Raw genomic sequence first — 24151 nt, 5'->3', positions numbered from 1 at the left:
CATAAGTGCGAGTTTCAAAATGAAGATGGTATTTATGTATAGTATAAAAGCAGAAAAAATGTAATAATAAAAAACACTTACCATTATATATCGTACAGTAATAATTATACAGTATTATTACAGTAGCCTACACTAAACAAGCGGCAATTAGTGGAAGATGTGGTATAGATCTTCCTTGATAAATATACGCAAACTTGCATTTAACGAATACTTTGAATAAATTGCGATGAAAATGATAGAAAACAAAGGTGATAATATTGATCACAGCGATAAAGATAAATACGGTTGAAAGTTATATATGGTAACAACAAAATATCACGAAACAAAATTCGTTCCCCCGGCCCAAAAATTAGTTTTGATGATGTTGATAAATATTGATGCAAATTGATGATGATGAAAATGTTAAAAAATAATGATGATGTTGTTGATAATAACATTGTTAATAATGTTAGTTCTGATGATGTTGATAGATATTGATGCAAATTGATGATGATTACAATGTTGATGATTACAATGTTGATGATGAAAATGTTCAAAAATAATGACGATGTTGTTGATAATAGCATTGTTAATAATGCTGATGATAATGATGATGATAATGCTGATGATGATAATGATGATGAAAATGATGATGATCATGATGAAAATGTTCAAAAATAATGATGATGTTGATAATAACATTGTTAATAATGCTGATGATAATGATGATGATAATGCCGATGATGATGATAACGATGATGATGAAAATGATGACGATACGTTAGTAACGTCTTGTTGGTGATGTTAGTGGAAATTACCATGATTATGAATTTGATAATGATGACAACGGCGATGACAAAAGACAAAAAGTATGAAGCTGATTGCCGATCAAGTAATATAGAAAGAATACTTTAATATCTATATACATATCTTTGAAAAGAATTCTACACACAAGTCAAACAAAATCAACTTTACATTATCGTTATAATAAAATAATATTGAGTAAAGAAATATAAAATTTACACTCAAATTGGAACACTCACCTGACAAGTATAACCAATACATTTTAGTAAACTATCGTTATTTTATATCTTCAGTGTTGTAGTTTAGTTTAGTTTAGTTATAATGGGAAAGTTTAGGCGATGTGCCTTTTTAAACCCCATATCAACTACATTGTAGACTAAAGTTTCATTTCATAAAAGCATGTTATTGGTATGTAGATCAAAACGACAAAAGTGACAAAAATACGACATAATTTGTAAAAAAAAAAAATCAGTTTTGCACCAAGAAAGTTTAAAATTTGAATTGAAATCGGGACGTATTAACTATGACATTACCAGATGGCAGTCAGCTATTTTCAGTTACTGTCGATAAGGGGCGCTCTCTAAACACGATATAGTTTATGTCGATCAGTAAATTGTACAACCAGGGCAACTTTCCTGGTAAAACTAATGTTTTAAGTTTAACCAACTAAAGCTTTCTGAATTATAATTTTTTAAACGTTTGATATTTTTCCTTCATATCTTTTTTACTATTATCATTTGTTTATTTAGTTCAACAATGTATTTTGTACTTTAGTACTGTTGGTTTAGATCAGAATAAAATAGAAATAAATATAGGAGCAAATATAATGAGTAATTCTAATAGCGTAATAATACTTTTAATTATTAAAAACATACAAAATACATTATTATTATTAAATATTATAATATAATAAAGATACAAATATTGGTAGTGTTACTCGATAATTGAAATTAATTAAAATAATCTTCAATAAAATAGATGAAGACGTCAAGAAATCAGAAACAAAGCAACTGGAATAAAATCCATCGCAATGTAAAAACTAATATAGTTAACTACAATTATAAATTACTGTTGATTAAATAAGAATGGGTCGTGTACATTTCTACATCTTTACCACCCACTTATTTTATTTTTATTCAATAAAATAGATGAAGACGTCAAGAAATCAGAAACAAAGCAACTGGAATAAAATCCATCGCAATGTAAAAACTAATATAGTTAACTACAATTATAAATTACTGTTGATTAAATAAGAATGGGTCGTGTACATTTCTACATCTTTACCACCCACTCATTTTTATTAATTAATAATCGTTTGACCTAGGTGACCTCTGATTGCTAGTTTTATGTAATGTGTTGTAACAACCTATGTTAATGTCTATTTTACTGACTAAAGTGACAATCTGCGGAATCAGCTATAAGAAACATCATTATTTATCTTATTCTTCAAAGTTAATGGCTTTCCAACATTTTTATAAACTCATATACTATTGGTGGATAACCATGATTAATGCAATTATTAAAATAATCCAAAATAGACATAAAGATTGAAAGATCATTTAACGTACTCATGGCGCACCGTGGAATGTTATGTACATTCAAGTTACTAGTCAAAATTGGCAACTAAAATTTAGCAATATATACATTTAAAGTGTAGCACCAAAGTAGGTCGTTCGTTGGTAACAATGGTTAGAAATTGGTCTTGTTTTAATCACTAAAATAATTGTAAAGTTTCAAGAAAGAGTAAATTGAAAAAAAAAACACAATTGCAGTTAACTTTACTGTTCATAATTGAATTCACACAAATTTATAAAAGTTGGTTTAGAAAAAAGGCACGTTTGGTTATTTAGCAATAAAATATCTTGTTTCTCGCATATTGCCACCAAATCATTTGTATACAGTAATTTCTGGGAACTGACATGTCATAGGTCTTTTGAGCTACAATTTTGCCAAAGTGATCGTTGATGATTAGCAACTAATGATTCGTAATTGTTTTGTGTTAAATTGATACCTATAAATGATTAACATCTCAAAATATCAAAATTGTTTTTTACAGCAGTAAAGTAAACAAAAAGGGACATGAGTTGTTGCATAGATGATATCATAAACATTTCAATGTTTCTTTGTAAATGAAACTGTTCATAAAACATATTTATCTTTGGTTTTTGAAAAGCAACTGACTTTTACAGTATACATGACTACTTATAAATATATTGAAAAAATATTAATATTTTATGATTTCAAATTTACAAGACAATAATTTGTTTCTATATACTGACGCAGCAGAAATAAAAAGCGTTGACAGGTGAATATGCAAATGAGTAGTAGGCAGGTGTAATGTATGCGAGGTATCCATCTTGATCTAGGCGAATTGGATGAGTAAAATGATTGCTATGACAGCAAGCAGTACAAGACAACAACAGGCGATATAGAACTTCTTCTGCAATTTGAAATATAACATAACACATAATCCACAAAACCTTTTAAAATGTACGAAGAATATGTATGCCTAAATGTGTTTTCTTATTTGATGTTGGTAATGTTGATGACAATGTTGTTGATGATGATGATGTTGATGATGATAATATTGATGATGATGTTGATGATGATAATGTTGTTGATGATAATGTTGTTGATGATAATGTTGATGATGGCAATGTTGATGATGATGATAATAATGATAATGTTGATGATGATAATATTGATTATGTTGATGATAATGTTGATGATGATAATATTGATGAGGATAATGTTGTTGATGATAATGTTGATGATGATAATGTTGATGATGATAATGATGATGATGATAATGGTAATGTTGATGATGATAATGATGATAATGTTGATGATGATAATGATGATAATACTATTGATGATAATTATGATGATGATGATGATGAAGAAAATGTTTTTCAACTGATGATTTAGAAGATGACATAAGCATGCAAACAATAATGCATTTTAGTTAGTAAGCATTGTTCTGATAACTAACCAAAACTAAGTATACATTCCATTCCTTCAAAGAAATTGGAGTAGGAATTTATTACTTTATATGTTAAAGGAAATACTTGCGTATACAGTATTAGTAAGTTAGTTTGTTAGTACAAACTCATTGTGCGTTTTTAATTCAAAGACATTTGCATTATTTATTAATTACATTATATTTGTATTAATTTGTATTAATATTAATTTAAAAAATTGTAATATTATGTTCATATTCTTGGGTAATATTAATCCTTTTTATTTTAACCTTAAGTTCATTTTAGTTTTAATAATTATTTAAGATAATCATTATCATTATATTAAAAATAATCCTTTAAATCAAGCATGAGAAGGTACAGGACAGGCATGCGCAAACATTATTGCTAGCGTGCCATGCATATACTTATATAGCATATAACTTGAATAGCAAGTTATACTGTATAATGTTAAACACACATTGATAATGTGATGGTCCGATGAGATTAAATGTTGATAAACACAATGATAACAATGAGACCAAGTAGAACACCAACCGCTATCAATAGGTAGAATTTTTTCTATATAAGACAAAGTGCATGTAGAAATCAGCCAGTGTTACGAGAAGGCTATTTTATTTTATGTTCCGCACAGTAGTGTAACGGCTATGAGTGCTCACTGGCTAAACCCAGGGGCCCATGAGCAGTGCCCAGAGGAAAAAACAGGAATTAAAATATGCCGAAAAGGCTAAAAACTTCCGAGATCTCCAGCGTTGGAAATTGGAGGGCCACTTAGGTGTCCTAAACCAGGAACCGCATGCTTTACGCCACTGGTTCCGCACCACCTGAAGATGGTGATTTCATTATCATTTATAACATTTGTTTAATTGTAATGGTATTTAAAATGTAAAAATTATGATATGAGCTTAAACATGAGTTAAAAAGTAAGAAAAAAACCAAGAAAATATTGAATTAAAAAGTTTAGAATTAGTAAAGAAAAACATATAGTGTACAAAAATTAAGTATTATCAAAGATTAATTAATAAAATAAAAGCCGATAATAGAAAATGTTAAAAAGTAAAGTAAATAGGTGATTGACTAGTTTCTTCAGTAAGTAATTGTTTACTTACTAAAGAACTAATATGGCATTACTGCATCCACTGCAGTACATATTTTTATAATAATTTTGAAATGTTTTTCTAAAGTTATTTTTTGAAAAAGGCAGTACAAATAACAAATGTTGTTGATGAAATTAATAATTTGAGTGAATTAAGCAAAATGTATTTAAATGAAATTCTATTCTAAATCAAAAAGCAAAAATATAATACTATACTACAGAAACAATAGGTTTATACAAGAATGGTGGAAGAATTCTTACCTTTTATCATTTAGTTGTTTTTGTCCATGCTGCTTATTTAATGTTTCTTTAAATATGAATAAAGTTAAACTTACCACATATGTGCTCCTTTACATCACAAATAGTTTCATTTTTCACTACTAAACATTGTACTGTTACTTCGACACTTACTGAACAGCAAGTACGTACAGTAACTCTCAAGGATGAGAAATAAAGCTTAATTAGGGGTTATCAACGGGTGAGACAACGAGGGAATGGTTAGCACTATGGTAGAGCCTAGTAGAATTGATAGGCTAGCATATTAACCAACGCTATTATACCACTATAATTCTTTTTGACAAACTTATGATTATTACGATGAAACATTATTAAATCATGAAATAAACTAGCTAATCTAAAACTAATTTAATAACTTAAAGAACATAAGTAGAAGACAATAAGAAACAAAAACAAAATGATAATAAATATAATTCTACATATACTTTAAGCAACAACTCCCAAACACTATTTGATTTGTTTTTATACTGTAATCAAGAAATGGGGAATAACAATTTACAGACGGACAAAATACTGTATGAATCTGAGAATATAAAAAACACAAAAACACGTGTTCTCATTTCCAACAAGGAATTTAATTGCAATTATCACAACTACCTGATAATTTTTCATACAATTTATTTATTATATTGTTCTGCTATATTATTAATAACAATAATAATATTAATAATAGTATTTTACTACACAGCTAAGGCCCAAATGCCAATTTACAGAGCAAAAATAGTCAGTAGTTGACATGACATTGTAGAGTTGACATTACATGACATTGTAGAGTTTTGAAATGACATGACACTGTAGAGTTGACATGGCATGAAATTGTAGAGTTGACATGACATGACACTGTAGAGTTGACATGACATTGTAGAGTTTTGACATGACATGACATTGTAGAGTTTTGACATGACATGACACTGTAGAGTTGACATGGCATGGAATTGTAGAGTTGGCATGACATGACATTGTAGAGTTTTGACATGACATGACATTGTAGAGTTGACATGACATGACATTGTAGAGTTATGACATGACATTGTAGAGTTTTGACATGGCATGAAATTGTAGAGTTGACATGACATGAAGAATTGTAGGGTCAAATTTACACTCAGTATAATTAAAAAAAGAGTAGTAATATTAGAAAGGTTTCATGAACATAATTAGGGAATAATCTCTCTCACTACATGACTTCACTGCTATTGAGTCTATCAGTCATTCTAAGTATGTGCAAAACGACCTTTTACTTAACAGCTATGTAGTCACATGTATGTAATCCTTCAATAAAAAAGAATTGTTATAAGTGTGATGTGTGATAGATAAAAAAAATAGCATTGAAACGATCCAGTGCATCATGTAAACAGACCTTAAGGCAATGATCTTAGTGTGTATAAGCCCAACATGCCACAGATTCATTTCAGTGTAAACTAGACCTTGTACCTATATGTTAAAATGTGTAAATTTGTTGTTATTGATTAACTTAATTCTTATTTATCTACGACTACACACATTTTCAGAGAATGAAAATAGTTTTGGTTCCATTAAGCAATGGGACATTTATCTTTTTCTCAATCTACTGAATCAAAATGTTCTGAAATAAAAGCACAGACTACAGCAGTATTCAGTTGACGACATTCAAATTGTATTTTTCTACATGATTAATATGTTGTAAACTATTTAACATGTTTTAAATAAATAATCTTGGCAAACTGAAAAAAAAAACTTATTTACTTTACTGAAATTCTAGTTTTAATAACTTGTTTAAAAATCTACTTTATAAGAAATCGAAAAAGAATAACCTAACACAAACGAAAACACATTTACTAAAATAGTCCAAAAGATAGTTTATACAGAGCAGTTTTAAACAGCTTACACTAATAATCTATACATAGTTTACATTTGACTTTTAATTATTTTTGTAGGCTTAAACTACATTTACTATACTATATCAATCATCATATATTGTATATGAAAAAGAGAAAAAATGTTAAGGGAAATAAGATGTTGCCTCTTATCTTGAATTATTGAACACAAAATGAAATATCTGAATATTACAAAGTTGTAACTAATCACCACAAAGTTTATATGGTTTATGTACACCAATAATCACACTTTTAATTATTAATTTAGTCTCAACAACATTTAGCAGTATACATGAACTTTACCATAGCAAGAAGATACAACAGATTTGGAGAAAATGGATTTAAAAAAAAGATTCATTTTTATTATTAGAGATTTATTCTTAGGAACCAAAGTTTCTTAATTGAAGAGTTTAATTCTGGGAAACTGGAGAAGAACAGAAAAAGTAAAACACATTTGGAAAAAATCAAACAGATTTGAAAAGTTTTCTTCTGGGAAACAAGATTTTGAGAAAATTAAAGTTGCTGGGAAAGTGGGAAACTGAGTTTTGACGGAAAATAGATTGGTAGAAATGGAACAGATCTGTAGAAAATGGAACATAATGGTGGTAAAGTTAGTCTAACAAAATATGTTGCAATAACTTTGATTTATGGGAAAATGTTAAACTTTACAACAAGCTATACTGATAATTCCAGATAAATGAATGATCTTTTACAATTATACCATTCTACTTATAGCTCACCAACAAATGACAAATGTAATTAATTTTATATAATGTTAACATTGGACCATAATCATATTGGAACCGGACACCAGGACAATCATCAAATTGAATGTGTAAACAAAGATAAATTATTAAATTATCTAATCTATCTAACGAAAATAACAATAAATTCTTTGTAAAAAATATGTTTAGTTGAATATTTAAGTATCTTAATTTAAGTTTTCATAACTTCTGGTTGAATTTTGCTGGTTTAGAAAAGCAAACAAATTTTTATTTTACTACGTTCCATCTTGAAAAACGACAGATGACTAACATTATTATTATTATACCACAACCATTCACAAATATTAATAAGAAAATTGTTAAATATGTATTGAGCGCTTTAAGCCATAACTTCTGCACTACTGAAAACAAACGTTCCTATTTAATGGATTCAACAACGTATTTAAAAATTAATAAATAAACATAATTTCTATTATTTGACACAATTACTACAAAGATGATTACTACCAGCATCACATAGATGTTACAGCCTTATTCTGCTCAGACTTCAGTTTGTAAACTTACTGCATTCTGGTAACATAACTAATGCACCCACAACCTGACTTCTAAAATGACTTCACTTCTGACTTACATTTTTTGGCATATTAGTAAGTGACGCGTCCATCTTTGTCAAACGTACAGCTTGGAATCTGGTGTGTAATCTTAACTATAATTATATTTTGCTTCAATTTATATCGCTACTAGTGGGTGATTTCAGGGTTGTAATAAATATATTCTGCATCCACAAAATAAGAAACATATTACATAATATTTATAAACATGTTGATAACTATATTCAACTATCTCTCCTATTCTTGGATATGGCGACTCTGCACTACAAAATGAATTCTACTAATAGTAATACTACCGACAATTTTAAACTATTAAGTTTTGTGAAAATATTATTACATGCAGGAAATTGAAATAATTAAACCATGGAGTCTAACACTCTACAAAAGCAGCTTCACCACATTCATTATTAAACATAAAATTCAAAAATCAAAACAAGTAAATTTTACCAAACCAAAATGTATCTTATTTTCAAATGTTACTCATTGCGATAAAAAGAAATCTGCACTTGAAACATTGGACATATGCTTTTTTTCTTCTAGTTAGTTTCTAAGTCTACCAAATGAACTACAGTACTGCATAGTTTCTACTAAAAAAAATATTTAAATACAGCAGACAATATATGAACACTATACTATAAATACCAATGACAATACTTTGTTCAACTTATGCATTTTTAAGTACAGGCTATAGCTATTTGGAAAAAATGTATAGGCAGCCAAAAAGGACAAACCTGGGCACATAAAATATTGCTACAACTTTCAATCTAAGTTTCTAAAATGTATACCAGTATTTGTAGTTTGCAATAATAAATAGTGTATAGGCCTATTCAGGGATCTCCCTGGCCTATTTCACCAGGTTAACATAATTTTTTTCACAAATATCTAATATTCTAAATATTTTCCAAACAAGAATACTAATTCCTGATTAAATTTCTTGCAGACTACTTCCAAATTACACTTATTATTTCTGTTGGAATCACAGCATATGAATCAGTAATAAATGTTACATGAACTTTAAGGCAACAAAGCCAACGAGGCAGCCGATTAAAACTGTGCAACCAGCTATCATCATGAGTTTTTTCTGTAAAGATATAAATTACAATCCAGGTGGCTTTAACCCAGGTGGCTTTGTCCGTACAATTCTACAGAACAACTATGTAAATGACAGTCTTTCAACAAAGATTTCCACATATAAGTTCTCGTACAGGAACAGAAACACAAGAATTATATTGTTATACAAAATAGAGTTTGTTACCCATCTTAGACATTAAGATACAATGTAGAATACTTTAGTATTACGACCAAGAAGCCAAAACACACAGTAACGTTTGTTTATTCAAAAAGCAAGCCAAAAAGGTCATTAGTGGGAAGTTATTATTGTCAATTTTAAGCAGGTTTTTGTAATTGATCAACGAATCACATTATAATCGTTACACCTAGCTACAAAGAGCAACTAGCTAAGCAAGCAACTTGACAAAGAATGTTTCTTACATTAGTTAAAAACTGTTTACAAAGCATAATGTTATTAGATTACTACTTTACAGTATTGGATACACTCAACAACTTAAACTAACATTGTGAAAACACTTTTACAAATAATTTATAAATTTAAAGAATCCAAAAATTAAGTACAATACAAATAACGAAAAACCAAGAATACTTGTGGCTAATCTTTAAATATTGAAAGTTTCAAATTTGAGAAGTTGAAGTTTCTATTATAACAATTTTAGCAACCTTGGGATGGGTAAGTTTATACTAGCTAAAGGCAGGAACAAATTGACTAAATTCTAACAACAGTACTGCATAGTTTGTGCTAAAAATTAACCGATTAACATTAGCCAATAATTTACCTATAGACAATACTGCAAATATTTTGTTCAAAAAAAGTTATATTTTTTATGTTTTCATTTGATATATACAGCTCATCATTGGACTATGAAAACAAAGCCAATAAAGATATATGAACAGCTAAATAACTAGAATAGAGTTTTACATTCAAAGTAGGTATATATCATCCACTATATTAACAAGTTGAAAGAAGCAATTTACACTAATTGGAAGTTCTATCTGTTGACATATACTATAAAACAACTTCACAATATTAAATCACAGGAGAATCTGACCACCTCTTAAAAAAGGAAAGGGTTTAATGATGAAACCCTTTTGTTTAGCAAAATTTATTTTTTGTTGGTGGGGGGAAAATTTTCATAAATATACAGATAATATCTGAAAGTTATTTGATTAATTATGTAATAACCAAAAAATACTGATTTTGAATTCACGATCATCAATACCTGTAGAATAATTTAGCTTAAGAATCGTTATTACTGAATCTTATTCCTACACTGCCTTCACATCATCTTACTAAACCTATCATAAATTGATCTATCTGCCTTCTGTTTAGTGTTATAAAATGGTTATATTTCCCTTATGCAACCTTTGACATAATGATAACTCCAACGATACCAATCAATGCCACACAAGCCAGAATCATCATAATTTTTTTCTGTAAAGATACAAAAACGGAATGGAGAAGCTTCTTCTTTTACTTTTCTCCAAGTCTTGTGAAACAACGACAAATGTTTTCAAAATCTTCTAACACAGGGTTACAAAAAATACATAGAAAGAGGAAACGGAGAGAAATTAAGACTTTGACTTTCCCATCTAGGTTTAGTGAAGATGAGAAATGAACATTCACAGTTCATTAAAAGATTTAGCTCTAGATGGAAAGTTAGTTTTACTTTCTCTCGTTCTTATAACTAATCACGACGGCGAAGGTACTAAGATAATAATAAGGATCGCTATAATTACGAACAAGACACCACAGCACAAAATTATCATAATTTTTTTCTGCAAGAAAAGAAAAAGAAAGAGAACTGCAAGCAAATTTATCAGAAGAAATGGGTTTTTTGTTGGAATACTTTTTCTGTCCTCTTATTACTTTTTAAAAAATCCTGTTTTTAAAAATGTATTCAACTAAACAATTTCATTAAATTATTGGGTGTGTAAATGAAAATCTCAAATCTGTTTTCCAAAAGCTTTCTCAATGACTGTTAAGTCTTGCTTTAACTTTTTAACAGCATTATTTTATAGATGCCCTTCAAGCTGGAAATACCAGTTGATATTAATGAGCATCTGCTTCTGTTAAATAATTCTATAAATAAACCAAATTGTTTTATTATATGAATAATTTAGTATAAATAATGACTTATTTTCTTATTTAACTTTACCCAATATCAGCAGGAAGTTCTCTTTTTGTTATGCATCTGGACAAATTTTAAATTTGTTAATCACAAAGCGGCCACAAATCACAATATTTATTATATATAACTATAAAAAGTTATTATTAAACACAAATTATAAGAAGAATTGATGTGTTTCCTCAATTATAATCAGCAATTTAAAATATTCTTAGAATTTTAATATCTTATGAATGATAATTTAAATTGAAAGAGCTTCACTCTCTAATAATACTCACAATCTATAATATTTAGTTTTTTTTAAATATTCATACTTTTTTTGGACCGCAGTGGAAACTAATTCTGTATAAAGATTAATTGGGTTTTCCTGAATACCGTATGTTATGTTGATTGTCATTTTTTGTTTATATACAAACAAACTTATTGAGTCATAGTCATGACCTTACTCAGTCATAATATGGAAATTCCCTTAAAATATAACTTTCAGAATCCTAAATTTTCACTATTTTACAATTAATAGTGTCACAAAAAGTCACAAAAATTGAGAGCACACAAACTTTTCTTTTCAGTAGCACCGGTGGAACCAAGATGGTAAGTAACATTTCTCAAACAAACAGTGCTTCAGAATAATTTAACATACACTACAAAAGCATTTCTTTTCACTAGTGAAGTTATGTCAGCAAGAATTTTATTTTTCAGTAATATTAATTTAATTTAATTTTTCTTTTATTTTTTTTAGAATATAGTGAGGAAACCATCAATTCTCATAAAGTGTTAGTAAAGTAATTTTTAATATACAATATTAAATTTTATTAAGCCACATTTCTAGTGATAAGCAAGGAATACTACTGGATTTAAAACAATGTCTATTTAGGGAATTAAAGATTAAAAATATACACACTATTAGTACATCATACATTTTGTACTACAAATCTATTTGCAGCTACATTACACAATTTCTTTATCTAATCACATATTATATAAATATTTAATAAACATAAACAAATCATAAGTTTGTTTTTAATGTACTCATTTTTGAAGAAAAGTAGAGTATCTTAAAAAATGGTACATTAAAAATTAATCTTGCAATTGTTTGATTTTCGTAGTAAACAGTGCAGATATGAATGTGCATAGCATGCGTACAAATAAATTATATTAAAAAAACTTACAAATTGAAAGTGAATATATCAAATAGATGAACTATAAATATAATTCTACACAAAATACTGTAACAGTGGAGACCAACGGAGAACATTTTTCGAACAAGACAAGAATTACGATTATTTGGGAATGTTTTGGAAACTTAATTCCGGACAATTCGCTGTACAGAAACTGGACATACCATCTCTTCTACTGTACATGTCATAATCATGTTTTAATTATAGGCTTGTGGACAGACTGATAGAGCCATACAATATTACCTTATAGCAACAAGAGATGCAGAAATTAATCGAACAAGTCTAGGTGGCCAGCTCTTTCTGTCGAGGCTATGAATTGCATGGCCCGCCTCAAGATTCAAGAAATTTTATTGGCCCACTTTAAAATGGAAATTTGTTTTGCTTGGCATAATTAAGACAATAAAACAACAAAGAAAACAATGTCTTTTGTTCAAACTGTCCCTCCCTCCCTCTTTCTCAAAATACTTCTCCAGCCCTCTATTTTGGATGAAACCACTGTACAGTAAAACATGAAAAACAGCTAAAAGTACAACTGAAACATGCAAATTGAATAAACAACACTAAAGATGGAAACATTCAACAAAACAGAAGAAAAACTGTCATTCAATAAAACAAAAATATTGAAAAATGAAACTTCATTATAATCATAATAAACATATTTTAACTTTACAAGTGATCATGGTGAAAATATTTTCAAAATGTAATATACAAAAATGTCAAATATGTAATTTAAGCAGAACATACATAATGATAATTTACAGGGGATAGTCAGAGAGGGAAGTACATACAACAAGCATACAAAATCACAATATAAATTTTATATAGTCAACTATCCTAAAGCTAAAATATCTGTACACTCGTAAGCTCTGTCTACACTATCAAACTTTATGTGAAAAAAAAGTGATGTGCCCATATATGGACATGGTGATGTCATATCACACATATTTGGGCATATCACACTTTCTTTGTCAAACTAGTTTGATAGTGTAGACAGAGCTTTAGTTTGTGATTTTCAGGAGTTCAGTAACGGAGTTGAGTTGACAGCATCCCTAGCATTATTTTAACTAGTCCTATTATTATACTTCTAAATGTTATATCATTTATTGTAGTCACTATCAAATACTGCTTAAAAGAAAAACTAAAAATAATTTTAAATAAATTTTACTTTACAATTAAATCAATTGCAAGACTTTGCTACTGTACTTGGTCACCATGCCAACCATAAAAACATCAATGTTACCTTACAAACAAATATTTATAACAAATATTATCTACACATCAAATTTCTTTGAAATGCCTCAACATGCTGACTGCCAAAATTGACGAACAAATTTAAGTACAGATTCGTTGAGGGCGCTATTACTTCCAACATTTACTATACACCTGTAGTATTGACATTCTGACCTCATCAACATTAGAAATGTAATAGTATAAATTGTACACTTTGAAACAAAGTTTGTAACAAGTATTTTAATTTTGGCAGCCAGAAGTTAAAAAAACATTTAAATGCTCACATTTTTTATAATAACATCAAGCAGGTTGATTTACAAACAACTATCATCTAAATGTAATATATTTGTATCAACATCAACTGAATAACAAATCCTATTTAATAATGTCAGCTATTTAAAGATACACAAAATTCAGATGCATAAAATATGTTTACTAATTTAATAGTTTTCAATACGGTACATTATTACTATATTGATTGAAAAATAGGTCTACTTACAAAGAAAATGTTTTATTCAAATACAGTAACAAAAAGACTTGAAAACTAATTGTCCTCCATTATGGTACAGGGGTGTTCTAGGAATTTTTAATTTTTGGAACCAAGCCCCTCTGGAGAGCATTGGCTATTGTCGGTTTATCCAGGTGAGCTAGGCATGAAATATTCCTAATAAGTACTATATTTATCCTATATTTTTCCTAATTTGTCTATAGATTTATACTACAGATACATCATGCATAGGTAACTACATCAACAATAAAAAAGAGGTTCAAAATCATATTTTACACAATTTTACTAAAAAAGTAAAACATATTCCATAAAGAATTTTAATTGAAGAATTCATTATATTTGTTTATCAAACTTCAAAAGGGGGTGGAGCATTATGTTACTAAATCGTCTATACTATAAATGGGAAATAAATTTGTACTGTTTTATTTTATAAGGAATTTGAATCTCTTTTCATTAAATCTATCACAAAATCAGTAACTAGCAAAGGAAGTACAGAAGGAAAAGCATTTATACTTACAATGCAGGAAGAATAGAGAGATCTCGTGCAATGTCTGGTGCAGATATGTATTACTATAATGTACCTACCTTACGTGCTTTGCTCTGGTACTTTACTGCCTTCTTAGTGTCAGCAACGGCTGTTGTAACATAGTTGACTGACTGCTCAACATTATATTCAATTAAATCTATCATTTCGCCCTACCAAACCCATGTAAGCAGCCATGCAGTAAAAAAGAATATAAGAAAAAAAAAACAGAAGATCTGTTAGTTGCGTTATTTCTTTCGTTTTCACTTACCCGTCGAGCTTTGCTTTGATAAATAGTGGCTTTTTTTGTTTCGATTTTTGCCGTTTCTATGTAATTAACCGATTGCTCTACATTAAACTCTATTTGATCGATCATCTCACCCTATGGAAGCAATATTAGTGAGAAGAACGTTTATGAAAGAACACACAAAAGAAAGCGGTGAAAATGATGAAAACTATAGCTGTGACCTCTGACCTGATAGACCTCAAGTGACCTTCGTCACCTTACCTTACGGGCACTACTTTGATATACAACCGCTTCTTGTAGTTGTTGAGTGCCTTCTTTAATATAGTCCACAGCATTTAAGACATTGTTTTCTATGCTATCGATCATATCGCCCTAACATCAAGTCAAAAAATCAAGCACATTTTCCATAAAGACAAACAATTTTAAAAATACAAATGCCTCAGAAAAAGAAATTCATTTAAATGTTATTCTTCAGATGATAATGGCTGACATTTACTGGAGAAATATCATTGTAGTGTCTATGAGTGACAAGTGCAACAAAGATTTCAAATGCATTGACAGGGCGTGGCAGAATATCTGCTGGTCAGTTACCATCCAAGTCTTCAAATGAATTTACTAAAAACAAAAACTGCAACAGAAGAGCAGTAAACTGCTATGCAGATGAAATGTGCATCTTCAGTTATGAGGTGTCAGAGAGAGGTTATCTAAGATAATCTGAATGATGGTGCTGTCCGAGAATTACATTGCTTTGGTCAGAGGAAGAAAAACTTTCTCCGTCCCCAAATTGAGGAAATTCAGATTAGGCCCTCTACGAACACACGGCAGCCACAGCTCAGCGACCGAGAAGGACTAGTACACCAGGGTAACCTGAAAGATGAACTTGGTTCTTTAAAGTGCACACAAGCCAGACAGTTTGAAGTCTTAAAGAGAAAACTCTGTGACCAGAACTACTGTCATGGAGAGCCTTGAACCTGTGCTGATTGCATTACTATGGATAGCAGCTTCTCTACGGATTGAAGATATGACGCTGAAACTGAATTCAACCAAAACAATGTTTTGTTTTCATTGCCACTTTCCTTGGAGTATGACCTATAGGTAATGTGAATGTGGTAATGTAATGTGCAAAAACAACTTATGTGAACACATCTTTAAAATAATAGTTTTGACAAAGGCCAAAAAACAAAATTGCTAGGGACACTGCCAAATCTTAAAACAATTGAAATCAGCCGACATAAAAAGAATAATGGAATTCAACTGTAGTAGTACTACTGTAGATCACCTAAAAAATACTGATATCTGAAAAAAAGAGTTTCTGAAACAAAACAGTTTGTGACACATGACAATGAACGAAAGTAGTTACATAGTTTATTTTACGATTCATTGGAGCATTACAAATGACATACTGTATGACATCAGATGCCAGTTACAATTTAACCAATTCTAGGCCATACTTCAAATTGTTTAAACTACTAACAAAATAGGTTGTTTCTGGTTGCATCGGTGCCTCTGAAATAGTACTGTAGGCCTACTATTCAGGCACCTCTGGCTGCCCATAGTTTTAACTCTAAAGTATATATGCATTAATAGTAAAAGGAAAAAAAAAATTCCTGGTGAACTGCATAACTTTAAAGGATAATGCTCCTTTCATTTCTCTGCCTTGACATAGGGTTACATTTGCAAGGTCCTCAATGGTATACCATACATACAGTGAATTAAGAAGCTTACCTGGGTCTCCAAAAGGGTTGCCATGTCCATAAACATGTCGTGAAGTTCAGTGATACTTTTCTCAAGTTTAATGATGTCGTTATGCCTTGCTTCGATATCCTGTAACGTCTGTTTAGCTTGTTGTGTGTCCATAATAATCTACAAGAAACATCAAGTCAGCATTTTGTATCCTATTTGGCAAAAATCGCTATATACTATAAATTTGATTTATTATTATATATTATTAATCAATAACATATACCAAAAAATAAAATTTTTCCTCAGATTCACTTTAATTAGAGAATATTCATTTTTAGGCAACCTAAACCCTTTTCACACAGAGCTATAAGACGGTAATATTGGGGTAATTTGTGAACGCCGGCCTATGTGTGAAAGGGTAAAAACCCCTTATTGCCGGCTTCCGTTAGAAAAGGGCTCTACTGCATGAAGTCATGCTACTAGACTTGTTGCCCCAAGTCTGTAGTTATTCTCTTTTTTTTTTGGCTTTTCGATTTTTGTCTGAATTATTATACGTATGAAATGCCATATGTGCCAAAATATTTATCTTTTTACTAATATTAAGTCAAAACACAGTCTAGAAACTAGACTATCACGGTACAGTCTTGGTTCTGGAGCACGGCAGTCGCTGTACAGTGTACAGCATTCACCTGCACTTAAAGTTCATCTTTTCATAGTGTACCAATCCTTTTTCGGGTACATTTATTTAATTATTCTTTCTTCCTTTATTGTCAATAAGGTAATGAAAGCACTCGGAAACTGAGTGAAGTACTTGGCAAAATATATCAAGGAAAAATATTCAGAGAGAGAGGGCTCTGTACTTGATATTTTATTTTTGGTCCATGTTGAAAGATTACGATAATTGACAAAACTTAAGTATGTAGCTTCCACAGAACAAACACCATCATTATTATTATTTTCAAATGTAGGTTTTAGGTTTGTATACATACTCCTGATGTGAATATTGCTGGGTTTCCGGTCTCCAACATGTCCTCCAATTCATCATCTGTAGTCGTCTTGCCGGCTAAAAAGAAAACAATAAATTTTATTGTTAATATTTTTATTTAATTTTTATTTATTTCACCTTATTTAGAGGGTGACCCTGAACAGCATATGCTGACAATCAAGGGGCCCTCTTGATGAGTTATCATAAGTGGCTGTGTGTATACTAGTATACCGGGGTACCCCCTACTCGTCTCGAAATAGACTAGGTTCTTTAAAGTTCACATAAGCCAGATGTGTACACTGGACCTATAGTTTATAGTCCTTATCCGAGAAGACTCGTTCTACCACCAGAACTATTGAGCGAGTAAAGCTAAAAATAAAATAGAGCATTTAAAAGTAAAATTAATAATAAACTGAATAGACCAATTTTTAAATAAATATTAATTACGAAAATGTAAAAATAGTAAAACTTTAATATATTAATAAAACTAAATAATAGAATAGACATTTCGCTTATTATTTTCATTACAATTCTATCAATATTTCCTCGAAACCTAAAATAATACGAACTATCAATATTTTCTTAAGTGCATTAGTCAAATATCGTACATGTTATATGAGGCAAACAAATCTACTGATACAATTAATAGAATTCGTATTGACTATCGTGATACACACACCACTAACAGTATTCAATTATACATGAACGTTTCATTGGCTTAAAAGACGCATAGTATAAAGACGAGGTATGAACTGCAATTTGTCCGACGTCAATATTTATGAGTTTTTTCAAGCGGAAAGAAATCATATGAATTTTCATCATAATCTCATTTACAGACCAGAAAGATGGAGTCTATTACATTCACTGGTTTAAATCCATGTTTGAATTAAGATAATATTTTTGTGTATAAATTCAAAACAATTTTAACTATGTATAATAAATATTAGATTATTATAAGGAATTATGGTAGTGGAATATAAAACAATAAAAATAGATGTATAATAATACAGCGGATGAAGATGGCAGGATTTAAAGTAATAATAATATTATTAATAATAAAATAATAACGAAGATACAATGATCAGGGTACACTACACATAATTATGACTAAAATATGTATGAAAATAATGTTGATGATTTTCTGTATATTGATGGGTGATCATGTAATAAATTTTTATTTTTCCTAAATAAATTGTTCCTTCAGAAATGGTAGTTGAAGTACTGTACACTGATCTTAAAACTTTAAAATATAAAAATATGTCTACAGACTATAATGAGAAGTCAATGATAGTGATAATGATGATGATGATGACAAATTGATGATGATGATGACAAATTGATGATGATGATGATGATGATGATGATGATGATGATGATGATGATGATGATCATGATGATGATGATGATGTTGATAATGATGATAATGATGGTGGTGATGATGGTAATGATGATGATGAATTGCTGATGATGGTAATGATGATGATGAATTGCTGCTAATAATGATGACGATTTGCAGATAATGATAATGATGATGATAAATTGAGGATAATGACAACAACGACAATTGTATAATGTTGAAGCTACAGAACAATTATTAGTAGTAAAGATGATGATCTTTTTTTATGATAATTATGGCAAATTAAAAATACTTTTCTTTAAAACAAAATCTATAGGATTCAATCGAAATAACAGAACCTACAGTAATATCAGTATTTCATACAAAATGTCTGCCTGCTACTACTATCATTAGACAGCAGTGAGTTAATACACCCAAGCTGTGTTACAACGTATTGATTCAATATCTATGAATTGACGGCCAGAAGCAATGACCTGCTCATTGTCTTTTTACATTCAACCTATTTTCAACACTAAAAACCCTCAGTCAGTTGCCAGCTGATGTAAATAGACACAAGTACAAGAGAGAATATTGATTAATATAAAGGAAACATATATTGTAATAGGATACCACATGATACATTTAAAGGGACAGTTGAATAATATTCTACAAGCTGACACAATTAAAGGGACAGTTAATTTAAATAAGCTGATAATCTGATACAAACTGTAGGGCTACTGATACTGTGAAATTAAAGGGACAGATTATTAAATATTCTACAAGCTGACACAATTAAAGGGGCAGTTAATTTAAATAAGCTGATAATCTGATACAAACTGTAGGGCTACTGATACTGTGAAATTAAAGGGACATATGATTAAATATTCTACAACAAGCTGACACAATTAAAGGGGCAGTTAATTTAAATAAGCTGATAATCTGATACAAACTGTAGGGCTACTGATACTGTGAAATTAAAGGGACAGATGATTAAATATTCTACAAGCTGACACAATTAAAGGGGCAGTTAATTTAATATAAGCTGATAATCTTAAAGGGACGTGTTTGATTTACCAAAACTGTACTGATACTATGAAATTTAAAGGGACTACTACAGTACAAGCAGTACTACACACACAATTAAAGGGACAGGGAATGAAAATGAACATACTTATTTCTAATTGTCGTTGAATTCTTCCTTTACATCGTTCTCTGTAGTCTGTTTGTGTACTGTTATAGTCTGTCATCACCTCAACAAACTTTCTTGACAAAGTTGTGTGCTAAAACAAACAAAAATATATTTTTAATCTTTTTAACAATGTATCTACTCATTAGGTTAACAAATGATAAAATATAGAATAACAGATAATACAGTCATTTAACTTCAGTTGCTGCTTTAGGGAGCTTTTGATTTTTAACAACCGAGGTCAGGTCAATCTATATGCTGTCGGACGTCGTACATCAAAACTGTGTCGAGGTGTGGAGCGAGGAAACACAGCATAATATCCCCAAATGCGCACAACGATTAAAAATGACGTAGTTTGGTCTTCACAAACGTTAAGCACTGTCTACACTATCAAAATTACTTTATTTGAAAAAAATGTGATGTGCGCACATATGGACATGATGATGTCATATCACTACCATATTTAAGCATATCAATACCATATTTGGGCATATCACGCTTTTTTTGTCAAACTAGTTTGATAGTGTAGACAGTGCTTTAAGCTCCCTATAGTATAACATTACCACAACAGTAGTTGTAGTATTTTATAAAGTTTTTTTAATTTATTAAATTACTGCAGTGAAACTACAGTGATTATAGAATTATGGTTTGTCAATATTTTACTGCAGTGCAGATAATTTACTGCAGTAATGAGATTTACCTGTGTTTTTTGAATTCGGAAATCTGCAGATGTTTTCTTGCCCTCATTTTCTATACTTTGCTCCATAACTAAAATTAAAAACAAAAAAAATAAAATTGCATTCAATTAAATTAATATTCTGTACTGTTGGAAATACTGTAGTCTCTATATAAATACAGAAATCAAACCCCAAAAAGTTATATTATTAGTGCTGAAGTTTTTTATCTAATGAATTTGACTTTCCAAAAGAAAACATTTTATGAATACTATACAGAGATCCTTTATATTAATGTTTGAAATTGATTTGATTTTTAAGAATAAAAGTATTTGAAATAATCTACTACGACAGTGACAACTAGTATTTCTACATGTTCATCTATATTAGCCTAATAATGTTCCAAGTAGCCATCATTCTTGCATGTTAAACTTAAAGACTTGCCGATGACACCGTCCAACTCATCTAATGTTGTCTGTTTATTATTAAAGACACAAATCAACTTGTTCTATATTTAGCAACAGCACTCAACAACATTCATTCATGTTCAGAGCTTTCTTCACAGTTTGAAATGACAGGAGGCAAGTTATATTACTTATTCAGGCAAACATACATTTTACAAAATATAAACAAATTAAACAAACAATACGCAAAGAGAAAATATAAATTATAGTCACTAGCTGCCAGGAAAATAACTGTAGGTGTGTACCTTAAATATTCTATTTCTCTAGTGTCTGACTGTTAAAGACCCCATCTCTCACAATGTGAGTATGAGATAAGCAAGTTTGTCAGTTGGTAGTCTGTCTGTGAGAGTGCCACTTGCCTACTTACCTGGATAAACCAACATTAGCCCTTCTCTCTGATGAAGTGAAATATGCAATATGAATACAGGTGTAGTTTACAAAAAGTGAATTGTACAAAGATGTTTCTTTGATGTGACTTAGTGCCACTTACCTGGATAAACCAACATTAGCCCTTCTCTCTGATGAAGTGAGAGATGCAATATGAAGTAAATACAGGTGTAGTTTACAAAAAGTTAATTGTACATTAAGATGTTTCTTTGATGTGACTTAGTGCCACTTGCCTACTTACCTGGATAAACCGACATTAGCCCTTCTCTCTAAAGTGAGAGATACAATATGTCATACACATAGTAAATACAGGTGTAGTGACTTACTTTTAAGTTCGTGTCTCACTTTGTTGGCACTAGTCTTGATGTCCGCCATCAGTTCTTCCATTTCTTCCTTAACTCCTACAGATAGAAAGTAAAAATCATTATCAGAAATCAAACTCTTCCACAATCAATCAAGAATGCCAAATCTATTGCCATCTTCAAACAGTTGCTGAAAACTTATCCCTTTCGAATAGCATATGAAATGACGTAATTTCCACCTTGTTTCGAGCCTTTGGTTCTAATTATTTTGGTTAAGAGCTATACTTACAAAAAACAATTATATTATTATTATTATATTATCTGATACATTTGAATATTTCACACACACACACACATCACATATTTTTTTTTAACCCAAGAAATCTGATCTCATCATATATTATCAATATCAAACAGTAAAATACTTTAGGAAAACTCCACACTAATCAAGTTCGGGTGGTTTGGAGGTACGGTATAGTACAGCTTCTAATTCAAATAAGAAGTTCTAACCTGACCCAAGAAAATACTTATTCTTTAACTGATTCAGTCAATGTTTAATTATAGTCTTCTTCGAGAGAGAGAGGTCTAGAGCATTTATTTCCCAATACTTAGGCTAGCACTAGCAGCCAAAGATATAAACAAAATACAAAAATTAAATACAATATTAATTAATTTCAAATTATCAGCATCACCGGGTCGAATTTGTGCTTGTTAGTATCAATTCATAATTTCTTTACTACTGATAAACAAAAAATAAAACAAATTAATATTACTTTAAAAAATCATTAACATTTCTTATTTAATTAATATCTAAATTAAATTCTATAGAAAACTCAAAATGCATCTGGTGGTTCAATAACAAAAAAAACATTAAAAGCATGATTTTATTTTTATTTACTTTTTTCACATGCAGTAAAATTGTTTTAAAATGCATGTTTCCTTTGAAATGCACTTAATATACATGTGAATTTCACTTGGGAATTTTGTCATACTTCATTATAAATATCCGCACAACTACAGTTATATGCTATATAAAGGTGTTCATAACCGCATACACCTATCTCTGGATTCTTCCATTACTGAAAACGGGTTATTATTAACTCTTTGATTTGAACTCAGAACCGATTATTATTTTATTTGTTTATCTTTTGTTTGTTTATTCAATTTTCCCACAATTTTAGTAATAGTATTTAGTAAATACTCATTTACTATACTAGGTAAAATCATATTAATTACTATCCGTACTTGCGCGGATATTAAGATATTTGATGGCTGGTGTTGATATTTGAATTTGGTTTGGTTACACTTATACAAATACTTTAAATGGAAGATCAATTTTACAAAATTTGATAAAATAATTTTTATAAAATGAGTTGGCAGTATTCTTTGCACCTGCTAACATGCTTAATTTCATAAGCGATTGATTTTGTAAATTTTGACTTTTATTAAAAGACGCCAGCACTTTCTGGTCCAGTAGCCCTCAGAAGCCCTGTGTTCACAAGTGTGTTGTGTCCAGTATACTTAACAAAAACAATCTCTCATTGTTTAGAATCTTGCGAAGCAAAATGAATTTTGAAACAAAGAAAGTCAAATAAAGAGAATAATGAATTATTATAAATTCATGACTTTTAAATCTATTGTTAATTTGTTAGAAACGTTATAATAATAGAATGTTAATGTTACAGTACATATTTCATGTTAATAATAGTCTACTATTAATTTATGAAATTTTAATTAAAAAGATTTATTAATTAAACGATTAACCCATGGTGGAATAAACTACGTTTTTAATTAATATTGAATAATTTAAAATTTAAGTTTACTACAGTGTTCTTTCTATTCTGCCAATTAATGATTATTTAAGATGATCCCTGGCGGTGTATGTCACTTGTCAATGAATGTTTT

The 24151-nt window shown here is 29.7% G+C and overlaps 1 protein-coding gene across 5 annotated transcripts in view; it reads right to left on the bottom strand.

The window, feature by feature from the left end:
* Nucleotides 1-872: 872 nt before the first annotated feature.
* LOC144835327 (syntaxin-like) overlaps nucleotides 873-24151 on the bottom strand; it is a 28674-nt gene continuing 5395 nt past the window's right edge. The window contains exons 4-10 of one of the 5 annotated variants that reach the window (XM_078690412.1): nucleotides 22271-22345; nucleotides 21120-21187; nucleotides 20405-20513; nucleotides 17902-17975; nucleotides 16955-17092; nucleotides 15254-15364; nucleotides 873-3223 (exon numbers count right to left, since the gene is read on the bottom strand). In XM_078690412.1, the coding sequence (XP_078546538.1) occupies nucleotides 3146-3223; nucleotides 15254-15364; nucleotides 16955-17092; nucleotides 17902-17975; nucleotides 20405-20513; nucleotides 21120-21187; nucleotides 22271-22345 (653 nt within the window). In that variant the 3' untranslated portion in view covers nucleotides 873-3145. Of the gene's footprint in view, nucleotides 3224-5658; nucleotides 9425-10076; nucleotides 10850-15044; nucleotides 15156-15253; nucleotides 15365-16954; nucleotides 17093-17901; nucleotides 17976-20404; nucleotides 20514-21119; nucleotides 21188-22270; nucleotides 22346-24151 lie in introns of those variants that run through there. The other 4 variants (XM_078690413.1, XM_078690414.1, XM_078690411.1 and 1 more) reach the window with 4 other exon arrangements.

This window comes from Antedon bifida, chromosome 2 (genome assembly GCF_963402885.1).
Source record: "Antedon bifida chromosome 2, ecAntBifi1.1, whole genome shotgun sequence".
Classification (NCBI taxonomy): Eukaryota; Metazoa; Echinodermata; class Crinoidea; order Comatulida; family Antedonidae; genus Antedon; species Antedon bifida.
Note: the sequence above shows the minus strand (reverse complement) of the source record. Positions and strands in the feature narration are given on the sequence as shown.